This window comes from Microcebus murinus, chromosome 6, assembly GCF_040939455.1.
Source record: "Microcebus murinus isolate Inina chromosome 6, M.murinus_Inina_mat1.0, whole genome shotgun sequence".
Lineage (NCBI taxonomy): Eukaryota > Metazoa > Chordata > Mammalia > Primates > Cheirogaleidae > Microcebus > Microcebus murinus.
This window is the reverse complement of record NC_134109.1, coordinates 87333096-87346592: the sequence shown is the minus strand read 5'-3', so window position 1 is coordinate 87346592 and position 13497 is coordinate 87333096. Positions and strand designations below refer to the sequence as shown.

Genomic DNA, 13497 nt, shown 5'->3' with positions numbered 1-13497 from the left:
GTTTAAAGGACTCAGAATTCTTTCAAGCGATTGGACTTAGGCTTCCTCAAATGTTTACCTTTCTTGCTAAAATGGAAATGCACGAGCAATTTATAATAAAACTGAATATTGGCTTTCCTAGTACTTTATGTATGACTGTTGTCCTTTAAGAAAAATTACAACCAGCACTGCCTAGGCATCTCTGAAACTGAGATTCTAGATGAAGATGCCCAATCTTTGAGTTGCACATTAATGAGCTAAAACAATAACAGAAAATTTGTGATTATTTTCTAGATAATTCATGCCATAAAACCACTGTTATCTCAATTATCTGAGTATTTTAGCAAAATGCTTTTTGGGTCTAAATCATCATATGATTCAGGAAGGGCTTCACATAGTCTATGAGAGGAAACCATTCATGGCCAAACATTTCTGCCCACTCTTGATAAACACGCATAGCACTACTACCAATCCTAGAATCCATTATAAGTCTTTTCATACTCACTCTCACCCATACATCTGCACACCTGCCCTACACCAGTCCACATACACAAATAAGCCTTGTTAGATACACAAACAAAAGGATATAAGGCATGAGTGGGATTTCCCAGAAGTAAGCATGCCTCTTGGATTGAAGAGGCATTTGAGAAAAGGTGGTAGAGTAGGAAGTAAGTAATTGAATTCGAAGTAATTCGATTCCATGAATGAATCGAATCATCTGAATTACCATCTAGGTAATTCTCTAGTTCAACGTAAATAGAGACACGTTAACGTGTCTTTCATCTAAATTTTACTAATTAGTGATGGAGATAGATCAGGGCCAAAAGAATTGAAAGTGGTTATGTGATATCACATGGTTTTTAAAAATGTTTAAATGAGTCTGAAATTTTCTTCCTAAATCCCTCTTTTGCCAAAAAAAAAAAAAGTGATCCATACCATCTTAATAATTGGGTGAATGTCACAGTCAAGTATATGATGCCCAAGAAAATCTTTGAGTTTTAATCGTGTATTATTTTCATAGCGTTCTGAAACTCCAACTGAGAGAGAACTGGCATCACTGTCGTCAACATCATCAGCAGCGTCATCAATAGGAGACTACACCTATGAGGAAGAAGAATGCTAAGAGAAACCAGAAATGAACTCTATTGAAGAATAATCCATACAATTCAGTTGTGTCAGTTTAATTGTAGCAGTATGTTTAATTCAAGTCCAATCCATGAAGTCAGTATTGAAGTATTGAAGTCAGTGTTTTACCATTCATCTTTAAAATCTTCAAATCAATAAATCTCAGTAAATTATTCTTAAAGGACCTGCCCAACCACAATCTTGTCTTATAATAGTACAAACATATTTTAAGATGGAAAAAAATCATTATAAAGCCTAGAGAGCTTTCAATCATTTCTTTGGAAATACATCTTGATAATAGCAACTGTTCATCATAATACAAAACAGAAAGAGGATTAATTTACTGTGGCATGGGAAGTCCTGCCAGTTCCTAAATGCCCCGAATAGTTTCTCTGAGATGTTTTATATCGTTTAGGCCTCGAGGAAAACCAAAGCCCCACCCCCAGGTTTAGTAGCAAACAAACTCTGTTTCTCCGGTGCTAAGCTTCGATCACTCCTCTGGTAGTAAGATTCACGCACATTTGCTAGGAAGCTGGGCAGCTTGTCAGCAGGTACTATTGATACTGTGCAGCCTCCCCATCCTGCTCCAGTGAGTCGTGAACCTTGAGCTCCAAACTTCCTAAAATAATGAGGGGGGAAAAATTAGAACTTATAAATGAAAATAAGAGTGATTTGCTTGGTGTTTATAGAACACAAAGTTTTAAGAAGAGAATACATGAGGGTTTTCTGGCTCTTTTCAAACAATTTAGGACATTAAACAATGTATACTATTCCAGAAGGTGATTTGGAAATTTTTAGTTGTATCTAAAGCTACTCCCTGGTTTTGGCTGCAAGCAGTAAAAGTCAGCAGTGTGTTCATTTCATGAGGACCAGTATAACCCACTGAAGTTTTGATTCCATAAAGTAGCCACTTGAAGAGTTATGTAGCAATCCTACAAGTAAATCAGGAAGAGAGAGTAAAAATAAACCAGGCAATAATAAAAAAAAGTTCAGGAAAACCTGAATCAGAAGGTCACTCCAAATGAGGAGACAAATCAAAATTTAAAGTGCATAGTCTTATATAAGTAGAGGTTTCCTCCAGTGGCTATTTCAACCAACTTCTTAAGGCTTCGCTATTTCACACAGAAAAATCAATCCCTATAACAGATAACCTAGGTTTGTGCTCAATAAATATACCAACAAAGAACTTGTTATTAAACACTGGGTTGACTGGTTTGTTTAGTCCCTATGGGAAATTATGAAAACTTTTCCACAGAGAGAATGGTGGTCCCTATTCCTACAGATCCATACCTGTGCCTTCTGGAGCTGCTCTAACTATTGGACTCAGAATTTGCCATCACATGAAATGTGCCTGATTTGGATGGAAACGACTATATAAGTGATCGCAGAGCAAAAGGTAATTTTAGTCACTAAGTCACCATCAACTAAGCACAGTTTCAAACCTAAGATTTGAACCAAAGTTAAAAGCTCTACACAAAATACAAGGATCACTCACCTTTAAAAGATGCAATTTATCCTGACAAAAAAAGTTAACATGTATTTCTTCCAATTAATTCTTAATAAAATTTATTCTAAATTAGTAGCAGAATAAAGCCCCCATAATTAATTTAGCATGATTTTGTCTCTTTTTTTCCATCTAAATGAGCTACTTTACTTCTGGACAATATCAGTAGACTATTAATCCTTAGGACATCAGAATTATTGCACACCAGTAATTCATTTTCCCCTCAATGATTTTTCTCAATTGATTTCTTTTTATTGTCTTAGTCTTTAAGATATGCTTCTCAAGATCTCTAGACAGAAAACTACAAAATAATGATGAAAGTAATCATAGATGACTCAAACAAATGGAAAAACATCCCATGCTCATGGGTTGGAATATTGTGAAAATTACCATACTGCCCAAAGCAATCTACAGATTCAATGCAATTCCTATCAAAATACCAATGTCATCTTTCACAGTATTAGTAAAAAATCCTAAAATTCATATTGAACCAAAAAAGAGCCCCAACAGTCAAAGCAATCCTAAGCAAAAAGAACAAAGCTGGAGGCATCACATTATCAGACTTCACATTATACTACAAGGCTATGGCAACACAAAGAGTATAGTACTGGTATAAAAATAGATACATATCTTAATATTTTAAAATAAATAAATAAATAAAAATAGATACATAGATCAATGGAACAGAATAGAGAACCCAGAAGTAAAGCTATATACCTATAAAACCATCTGATCTTTGACAAAGTATATAAAAACATACACTAGGGAAATGATACCCTATTGAATACATGGTGCTGGGGAAATTGGATAGTCATATGCAGAAGAATAAAACTGGATACCCATCTCTCACTATATACAAAAATTAACTCAGGATGGATTAAGGACTTAAATGGTAATACCTGAAACTATAAAAATTCTAGGAGATGATCCAATGCATTGGCTCATGTCTATAATTTTAGCACTTTGGGAGGCCAATGAAGGAGGATTGCTTGAGGCCAGGAGGAGTTCAAGACCAGCTGAACAAGAGCAAGACCCTGTCTCTACAAAAAATAGAAATATTAGCCTGGGTGCAGTGACTCACTCCTGTAATCCTAGCACTCTGAGAGGCCAAGGTGGGAGGATCATTTGAGCTCAGGAGGTCTAGACCAGCCTGAGCAAGAGCGAGACCCCGTCTCTACTAAAAATAGAAAAATTAGCTGGACAACTAAAAATATATAGAAAGAATTATCCAGGCATGGTGGCGCATGCCTGTAGTCCCAGCTACTCGGAAGACTGAGGCAGGAGGATCACTTAAGCCCAGGAGTTTAAGGTTGCTGTGAGCTAGGCTCACGCCACGACACTCTACTAGCCTGGGCAACAGAGCAAGACTCTGTACAAAAAAAAAAAAAAATAGAAAAATTATCTGGATGTGATGGTGTGTGCCTGTAGTCCTAGCTACTCATGAGGCTGAGGCAGAAGTATCACCTGAGCCCAGGAGTTTGAGGTTTCAGTGAGCTATGATGATGCTACTATACTCTAGCTCAGTGAATAGAATGAGCCTCTATCACAACAAAAGAAGAAGAAAAGAAGAAGAGGAGGAGGAGGAAACAAAGAAAATTCTAGAAGAAAACCTAACTCTTCTGGACATTGGCCTAGGCAAAGAATTTAAGACTAAGATCCCAAAAGCAAATGCAACAAAAACAAAAATAAATAAGTGGACTTAATTAAACTAAAAAGCTTCTGCATCACAAAAAAATAAAAAAAATAAAAATAAACAGGGTAAATAGCCTACCAAATGGGAGAGAATATTCACAAACTATGTGTTCAACAAAGGACCAGTATCCAGAATCTACAAGGAATTTGACAACTGAACAAGAAAAAAACAAATAATCCTATTAAAAAGTGGGCAAAGGACATGAACATTTTTCAAAAGAAGACATACAAATGGCCAACAAACACATGAAAAAAATGCCTCAAAAAAAAATTCTCATTGTAGAAGATGCTGGGAAAAACTGAGGTATCACTGAAGTATCTCTGAAAGACCCTAAAATCTGGGCATCAAAGCCAACCACAGCATGGTCTAGAGAATAACATGCTCTCTTACTTGATTTTCTAAGACCCAAATATGACATTTTGCTGGACTTAACGTTACTAGGTCTTAATGGTCTTCAATGGACTTCTAAGCATATTTAATTATACTTTCTCATTTGAACAGTTTTTGATAGCTGTTGTTTACAAAATTAAACCTAAAGCAAACTGAGAGTATTGTTTCTAATTTGGCTGTAAAAACCATAGGACTTGTGCCAGAGGGCCTATTTCCTGAGACTCCTGCCAGTTTCCAGAGAGCAGAAGCTAGAAGTCTTTCTAGGTAGATACATTCACTTCTGAGACTCCAGAGCTTCTCTGTCACCACCTTGTCTGTCTGCTACAGATGAAAATGGACTGCATTGCATCAACCACATGGTCTGAAATCATCAGGGCTCAAATTTCCCAAATAGAGAATGATAAGTGCTATTATAAATAGCCTTCTGCCCCTGAGTCAGTGGCACTTATGATTATAAATCAGGGGCTGCCCCGGCAGCTGGTCAGCAGCCTGCCAGCTATACACACAAAGTGGGTTCCCACTGGTGCTTAATTTGCCTTTGTCATATGCCATAGAAATTCTGAGAGGTCTAAAAGTTAGGACACTAACATAAGCTTCAAATTAACAAAAAAAAAGTAGGTGAGCTAAAGTTGTTTAGTGAACTTTTCACATTTGCATTTTTTTCTGAAAGAACAGTTAGGCATTAAAAATATATCTCCCGAGCTATTGCACAGAGAGACAATACAAGAGTTACAAAAACTAAAACCCTGAAATCCCCTAAAGTCCACTTTGATTACTGTGCTAACTACATTGAGAATAACGTAGAAGATTTCATCATAGCCACAAAAGCAGCCTCTGCTTTATAAAGCATGATCTATAAAATAAGGCTAAGGCAAATGAGAGATGGAGATCATAAGGAATATTCCCTTAGATCCCTTTATCACTAAAATGTGCAGTCACATAATTAACTATTCAGGCACCAAATATAGCCTAACTAAAATTTCCTACTTTTAAATGAACTGATCTGACCTTAAGCACTTACTAAGCTGCAAGACACAGAGCAATAGAAAGGTAGGGGAGGAGATCCAAAGAGACCCAACTGCACTATAAACTAGAAAGATGGAAAGTAAGGAATTATGCCTTGTATTTCAATTCAGTTTCATTTATTTCAAAATAAGTAAATATTTATATATTATATAAATGGATATTAAATAAATCATTTCAGGATATGTTGATTTTAGGAATAGGTCATATCCATCTCTCTAACCCCAACCCAGCACAATTGCAGGCATTTGATAGGTTTTAATAAATCACTGCTGTACGATTACATTTGTTTTAAAATATAAAAATAGCCAGGAGTGGTGACTCCCGGCTGTAATCCTAGCACTCTGAGAGACCGAGGCGGGTGGCTCGTTTGAGCTCAGGAGTTCGAGACCAGCCTGAGCAAGAGCGAGACCCCGTCTCTACTCAAAAAATAGATAGAAATTAGCTGGACAACTAAAAGTATATATAGAAGAAATTAGCCGGGCATGGTGGCGTGAGCCTGTAGTCCCAGCAATTCGGGAGGTTGAGGCAGAAGGGTGGCTTGAGGCCAGGAGTTTGAGGTTGCTATGAGCTAGGCTGACACCACGGCACTCTAGTCCGGGCAACAGAGTGAGACTCTGTCTCAAAAAAATAAATAAACAAAAATATATATCATATATAAGTAGTCAGTAATATATTCTTTACTTGGAAAGACTTCTAGCTTCTGGTCTATGAAAAATGGTAAGAATCTCAGGAAAACAGACCTGCCAGCACAACTTTTATGATTTTGACAGTCAGCTTAGAAACAACATTTTCAGATTACTTTAGATTCAAGAAACCACAGCCTTCAAAGACTGTTCCAATGAGAAAGGATAAGAAAAGTTGTCTACAAGTTGATTTTAGAAAAGTAACCCACTAAAGGGCCATTGAAGAGCTGCTGGTTTGGGTCCAGCCAATGGCACACACACCCATAAATGGAAGACAGAGGCCCAAAGAAAAGTGAGCCCCTAAGGACAGCTGAAATGACTCTCTCCCTCTTCCCCAGCAGGGGATGCAGATTAGCACTTCCAGTCACAGGGAAAAGAGCATCCAACTATGGATGTGCCTGCCCTTTGCTCTTCCCCATTCTGACCCAGTCAGGAGAATGGGTGCAAGATGCTGAGCAGCCCAGCCCTGGAATGAGTTGTGGGAAGACTTCTGAGGAAGACAAAGCAAATTAACTTTTGTTTCCATAGTCGATCCATTAAAATTTGTCATTTATATTCCTTAATAGCTTGGGGGGATGAATAATTTGAGCAAGTGTTAAAACGGAAATAAAAGGCATTAACTCTTTTGTCCTAAGTAAAACCAGGGAACCTATTACGAATGAGCTGTCTCAAACATAATGGACTTGCTTTCAAAATTGTTTTGTGTTCCCCAGTAAATTCTACTTTAAAATTTAGCCATTTCTTTAAAATTTACATTTTATTCATTTAAAAAAGATATTTTGTAATTCAACAAACATTATCTGTTTCCTTCATTATTATACTTTGCTTCACATAATTTAATTTCTAACATTAACTTAATATAAAAAGAAAAAAAAAAGCCTAACTGCGTAAGTATAATTTCCATCTTCTTCCCTCATCCTTTCTTTGGATTCTAAACTGAATTTCTCTTGAAGAGCTTAAAAGTCTCAAAAATTCAGTTTGAAGAAATTCAAACTGAATTTCTCTTGAAGAGTGTAAAAAGAAATAGCTGGCATTGGTAATCTCTTCTACTCTTTTCCCTGCTCTTCTCCAATTGGCTCATAAAGTTGTCCTATAGGCTAACTACCTAGAGACACCTTTCAAATACAGTCTAGCTCAGATCATGCTAAGATTTTTGTTTGTATGGAGCACCTTGGGGTATTCTAGGCATTCAAGTCCTTCATTCACTCATTTGGTTATTTGTCTTTTCATGCAAATAGTTTCCAAGAAGACCTTCAGAAACACCAAAGGAATTTTAAAGTGCTACAAGTAGACCAGGGGAGGTAATCTAAAGGTTATTTTTGGCAGTGCTCCTTCTTGAACCCATTTCAGCTTCCCTCCTCCCTCTTCTGGTTTCTGGAAGACAACCAACCTGCTCAGACTGCCCAGTCTTAGTCATGCCTTCCCCTTGGATGTTAACATTTCTTTAAGCCCACAGAGAAGTGTGGAGGTGGTGATGGTTTTTAAACAAAGCAATGCTCCACCAGAGGTTGAGTTAGTGGCAGCTCTGGCCCATACCAGGTCTTGCCAGAGCCTTCCCTAGCACATCTTACATCCCCTCTGCCTGGTCCAGGAGACAGTCACAAGGTTTCAGATGGAAATAGAGCTTTAGAGTGTCTCCACAGTTCATTTATTTCAATACTTCCCCATGTTTGCTACCTGCTACTCTTCCACCATCATCTTCCCCAGTTTTTAACCATGCTTTTATCTTAACCCCACTATCTTCTGCATTCCTCTGAACCTCTCCTTCTTCCCTTATCATTCCTGAGACATTCACACAAAAGAAAGTGCCACCGCTTTTGAAAGTGGAGATTAGACTACAATTTTATATGGTACACAAATACCAATGTGAAAAATATGTATTGACTGAAGGAAGGAATGACATCAATGACTACATCTACTTAATGCCCCCTGGGTTACCCCCTCTGAGGTTGCTTGCCATGTAGGACTGTTTAGTAACTTGCCACCACTGAAATATTTGGAGAATATTATCTGCTGGTCACAGCGACAGTAAAGAAAAAAGTAATTATATAAGAAGCTTTAGGATCAGACAACTTTTCTGGCAAACATTTTCATCATGCCAGAAGATAATCTTTCAACATGGAAAACATGAACCCTATATGGTTGTAGAATAAGTAGAAAATAATTTTAATACTTAGCAATTGGCTTTCCAAATAAAAACAATCATAGAAAAGATATAAAGTACCTTATACCAGACACAATTTTTCTCAGAAAATTAATACAGCAGATGAAAATGATATAGTTAGAAACATTTTAGTTGCCATTAAGAAAAGAGTTTCCAAAAACAAATATAATTAAATAATGAATAAAAATTGTTCTTCCAAGCCTATTAAAGACACAGCCACAAAATCTTTCACTAGAACCACGTTTTTAAAATGTATAGAACTACAGACTGCTAGAACAGAAAAAAACACTGGAGATCATAAACCAAGGCAATAGTCCAAAGTCACAAAGCTCAGAATGAAAATAGGCAGAGCTAGGACTCAACCTTCCTAATTCCCAGCCCATTTTCATCCTTCTCTGCACACTGGCTCCCTGCTCAACATGGCTTTGCTCAATGTTCAAATGCTGGAAACTATGACAACCACAGCCTCCATCACAACGCTTCAAAGCTAGGAGATGAAAATAGGTGGGAAAAGAATGACCCACATCTGAGTGTAATCACATCTCAGTATCACCCCAGGAGAGAGGGGCAGGTGTAGCCAAAACATTGGATTGGGAACCAGGCTTTCCAGCTAACTTATCTTGTGAACCTGTTCAGTCACTTAACTTTCTGGTACCTTCTTGAATCCCTAAGATCCCTTTCTTTTCTAATATCAAATGGTACTATAAGATAACTCTGACCCAAAATTATATGAAGTGTGGCTTCCAAAAATTTGGCTTTTAGAAAAACAAGGAAAGTTTCTCAGGCCAAAAATCCAGGAGACATCTTGATTCCTTTCTTTTGCCCACACAGCAATTCTCTGGAATCTTCTTTCAAGGCCTATCTAGCATAGAATCACTTAGCACTTCCACTGCCCCCTTTCCCTTCTCAAAGCCAGAGTCCTTCTGACGGCCTACAGACCCACGTGGTACGGATCCCACCACCTCTCTTACTTCATCACCTATGACCCTCTCCTTCCTTCACGCTCTCTGCCATACCAGTGTTCTTGCTGTGCCTTACACGGGGGCCAAGTCCCCGCCTCAGGGGCCCTGCACGTGCTGTTCTCATTTCCTCACTTCCTTCAGGTCTCTGCTCAAATATCACTTCCTCAGAGCAGCCTTCCTCCACCACTCCATGTAACCCTGGTAGCCTCTATCCCTCCTTATTTTTTATAGCACTTATCACTACCACTCAAGTTATTGTTAATTGTCATTTCTTTCTTTCTCCATAAGAATGTAAGCTCCACAAGAGCAAGTCCTGGTTGACCGTCCCAGGAAGAGAAAGACCATTAGAGAATTCCAGGAGAACATCCCTCCACCACTTTTCAGGTGGGATTCAAACCACCCCACTCCCTTCTGGGCAGAGATGTTTTTTTTCTGATTTCTGCACAAACCATTCCACTTCCTCTTATTTCCAGAACTGAAAGATATTTGTCCCTTCCATTTACTGGGCCCTTGGTATTTTCAGAAAAGTGTACTTATAATGAAAAAAGCTGGGGAAGATTTTCTTGGCAATTAGTGAGCAAACGCTGACATTAGCAGAGGGATTCTCATCAACGCTGTGTTCTAGTCTCTTGACAAGTGGGGTCACACATGCCATTTGTGATCAGTGGAGCTACTTGGTTTAAACTTTTCAGGCTGAGAGTATGGCAATGAGTGAGGCAAACCACAGGCGCCAAGTGGCTAATTGTATTTCCATTACTAATTGTATGTAGCACTGTATTATCTTCTCAAAGTGAAATAGCACCAGCCATTTGAGAGTTCTTCCAATTTCCCTTTCAGTTCTCCCAAGGTCACTGAGATCCTCCTCGGTAAGGAAACTACTCTCTTATTCTCATTCTTTCATGATTATAGGACAGTTGTTTTCAGGCTTCGTGAAAGAGTTTCCCTCATTACCTTTCTGTCCCAACTGACCATTCATAACCTGAGCTTTCTTCGGCCTTTATTTCCCCAAATTGCCTCGACTAAACCTGGAAGGCAGGAAATATTGGTTCTCCGAGTGATCCCTTCAGCAACCTCCCCCTCCCTACACACTCCTAGCAGGCTAAGGCCCCCTTTCGGTTTTCTCCCTTCTTCTGAACAGAACTGCTAAACTTCATTAGGGCCCTGGACAGGAGCTTCTGGCAGAACAGCAGTGGAATAATTAAAATATTGTGAGAAAGTTAATACGTCTGAGAAAATCTTCTTCCTAAAAGGCCTAATTGTCCAAAGATGGAAAAGGTCTTTCTTATGACATTGTAAAGAACTGACTCCAAACCCAGAGCCTCATAAAGCCGCAGAGCCAGGTCTCAAATCTTTCATCCTACCAATATTTAGGAGTGAACAAGTTCAGCCCTATATCATGGGAGACCCCTTCATTTAGGAAATGGGGAAGGATCTTCTTTCATGTAGAAAATTATGAAATGCTGCGTATGTTTTTCATTACTATAAATAGTATTCTTTCGCGGCACCCCTTGGTCCCCACCACGCTGCTCTCTGAGCCTACCGACAGATGTCCACCAGCTGGTCCAGCTCAGGGCAGCTGCACTCATACATGTCCCGGCAGCTCATGTGGCTCTGGTTCATGAGCTCTCCCAGCAGCTGGACCATGTTGTCAGGTGCTTCTTCACATATCTTCTTAAACTGGAGCACTCGCGCAGCCTCGCTGAACACGTGCTTTGCCCGCTGATAGAGTTTGAAGGCGAGCACTGAGGAAGGAAAGGCATGGGGGAGAAGCTTAGGAATACTGACTGGATAAGCCGGGACAAAGAAACATACAGTTTCCAAGAGTTCCATTTCCGTCTTCATTATCAGTACCTTAAACTTTAAATAGGTCTCTCTTTCACTAAAAAAAAAAAATTCTTCAGAGTGGAAACTTGTCTGCCTGGCAAGTCAGTTTTAGTTTTTCCTTGATACTGAATGAGATCTTGTAAATATATTTTCTTCACTTCATTCAGCACACCCCAGACGTGTGTACAAACGAATCCATCCCACAGAAAGGGAGAGGTAACATGTATGGAGCACGCCCTACATGCCAGACACTTTAAAACCGCTACCTCATGTGGGTCTCATCACAGCACCAGGGGATGGGCCACATGATCCCTGTTTAACACCACAAAGTGATGTGCCCAAGGTCACATATTTGTGGCAGAAGGAGAATAGATCAGGGATGTCTGGCCCAGAGCCACGTTCTTTCCACTGTGCCCCATCAGAAAATATCACTGAAAATCCTTATGGTGGCAATTATGCTTATTAAAATGTATCCTAGAGGAAGAGATAAGCACAATAATTTTGTATGCATATAATATTTATTTATATATGTATCTATATATACATATACTGTAGCATTATTTATCATAACAGAAAATAAGAAACAACCCAAATGTCTAATAACAGAGGACTTTTAAAAAACTAGGCTATATCCATTTAAAAATATTACTTCTATTAAAATGCACACTATAAGACAACTGGCAACATAGGAAATTGTTCATTATCAAGTGAAAAAAAACACTTGATATCAAGTGAAAAAAAACAATATACCAAGCTATTAATATATGTACAATCAACACTAATTTTACATATACATATACACAATGTATTTAATACACAATGTATTTAATACATTTTAATTTTATAAACTGGTAAGAAAGCACCAAAATGTTAACAGGACTCTATGATCCTGTTATGGGTGATTTTATTTTCCTTTTGACACATTCCTGTATTTTCCAGACTACCCACAAAGACTCTGTAATTTCAGTTACAGAAACTTAGCCCACTGCAATGGCCAAGCATCAATGGCTACATTTATCATGCTTCCACATTCCCTTGAATAACAGCTGAAACCTTCCTACCATTTTCACCCACGCTGAACAGTGGCTCATCTGGTATGGTGGGTCTGGGAAAATTTTGGAAAATTAATGAAAATTTCCTGGCCTAGTGGAAAGAGCCAGGGCTGAAAATCAGGAGGGCTGTCATTTCTGAACAGCTCTGTGACAAGTGGCTGCATGCAAGCTGCTACCTCTATACGGCTCTTTCCTCATCTCTAAAATAAGCTTGGGAATTACTTCTCGGGATCCTTCCAGCTCTAACATTTTATAATTCTGTGAATAACTTCCTCCAAGCATATCCCTTCAACATCTGCCCCATACTGTTATACTTTGTAAAGAAGGTGCAATGATTGGTATCTTTTGTTTACAGCCCGAGTTCTACTCTCTGCCCTTCTTCACCCTGCTATCTGTCCCTAGTAGCTGACCTACATGGGCTATATCAGTGGGTTCCCTTGTCGTCTAGATTAGAGAAGTGGAGAAAATTAGTAAGAGATGAGAGGGAAGACAGTAAGGTCAGAGTATTTATTCCCTGGCTCCCCCTTTGCAGAGTAACCTAGAGCTGGCTCTGTCCCACCACTATCTTTTTTATTTTATTTTATTTTATTTTATTAATTTCTTTTTTTTAGAGACAGAGTCTCACTCTTGCTCAGGCTGGTCTTGAACTCCTGAGGCTCAAATGATCCACCCGCCTCAAGTGCTAGGATCACAGGCGTGAACCACCACACCCAGCCCCCACCACTACCTTGAACATCCCTCAAGATAGCCTTTTTTTATGACTCTCTCCTCCTGGGTCTCCCTCCAGGTTTCTCTCCTCTAAACTATGATTACTTTTTCAGAAATACTTTTACATTTCTACTTATGAACCAATAAATCCCATTAAAATTTCAAGTAACATTTTTCCCTGTCCACAGCTCCATCCTCATGACTCTTAGAGATGGAGAGATGGATAAAGACACAGTCAAAGGCCGGCCACAGTGGCTCATGCCTGTAATCCCTGAGCTTTGGGAGTTGGGAGGATCACTTGATGCCAGGAGTTTGAGATCAGCCTGGGCAACATAGCAAGATCTTGTTTACACACACACACACACACACACACACACACACACACAC

The 13497-nt window shown here is 38.9% G+C and overlaps 2 protein-coding genes across 6 annotated transcripts in view; one reads left to right on the top strand and one right to left on the bottom strand.

Moving 5' to 3' along the window:
* FAM227B (family with sequence similarity 227 member B) overlaps positions 1 to 1102 on the top strand; it is a 193274-nt gene extending 192172 nt beyond the window's left edge. Inside the window, exon 17 of the mRNA XM_076004349.1 lies at positions 1001 to 1102. Coding sequence (XP_075860464.1) covers positions 1001 to 1102 — 102 coding nt within the window. The remainder of the gene's footprint in view (positions 1 to 1000) is intronic.
* Positions 951 to 13497, bottom strand: part of GALK2 (galactokinase 2) — a 148696-nt gene continuing 136149 nt past the window's right edge. For 4 of the 5 annotated variants that reach the window (XM_012763515.3, XM_012763514.2, XM_012763513.2 and 1 more), the window contains exons 9-10: positions 11067 to 11268; positions 951 to 1723 (exon numbers count right to left, since the gene is read on the bottom strand). In XM_012763515.3, the coding sequence (XP_012618969.1) occupies positions 1516 to 1723; positions 11067 to 11268 (410 nt within the window). In that variant the 3' untranslated portion in view covers positions 951 to 1515. The remainder of the gene's footprint in view (positions 1724 to 11066; positions 11269 to 13497) is intronic. The other variant, XM_076004347.1, reaches the window with a different exon arrangement.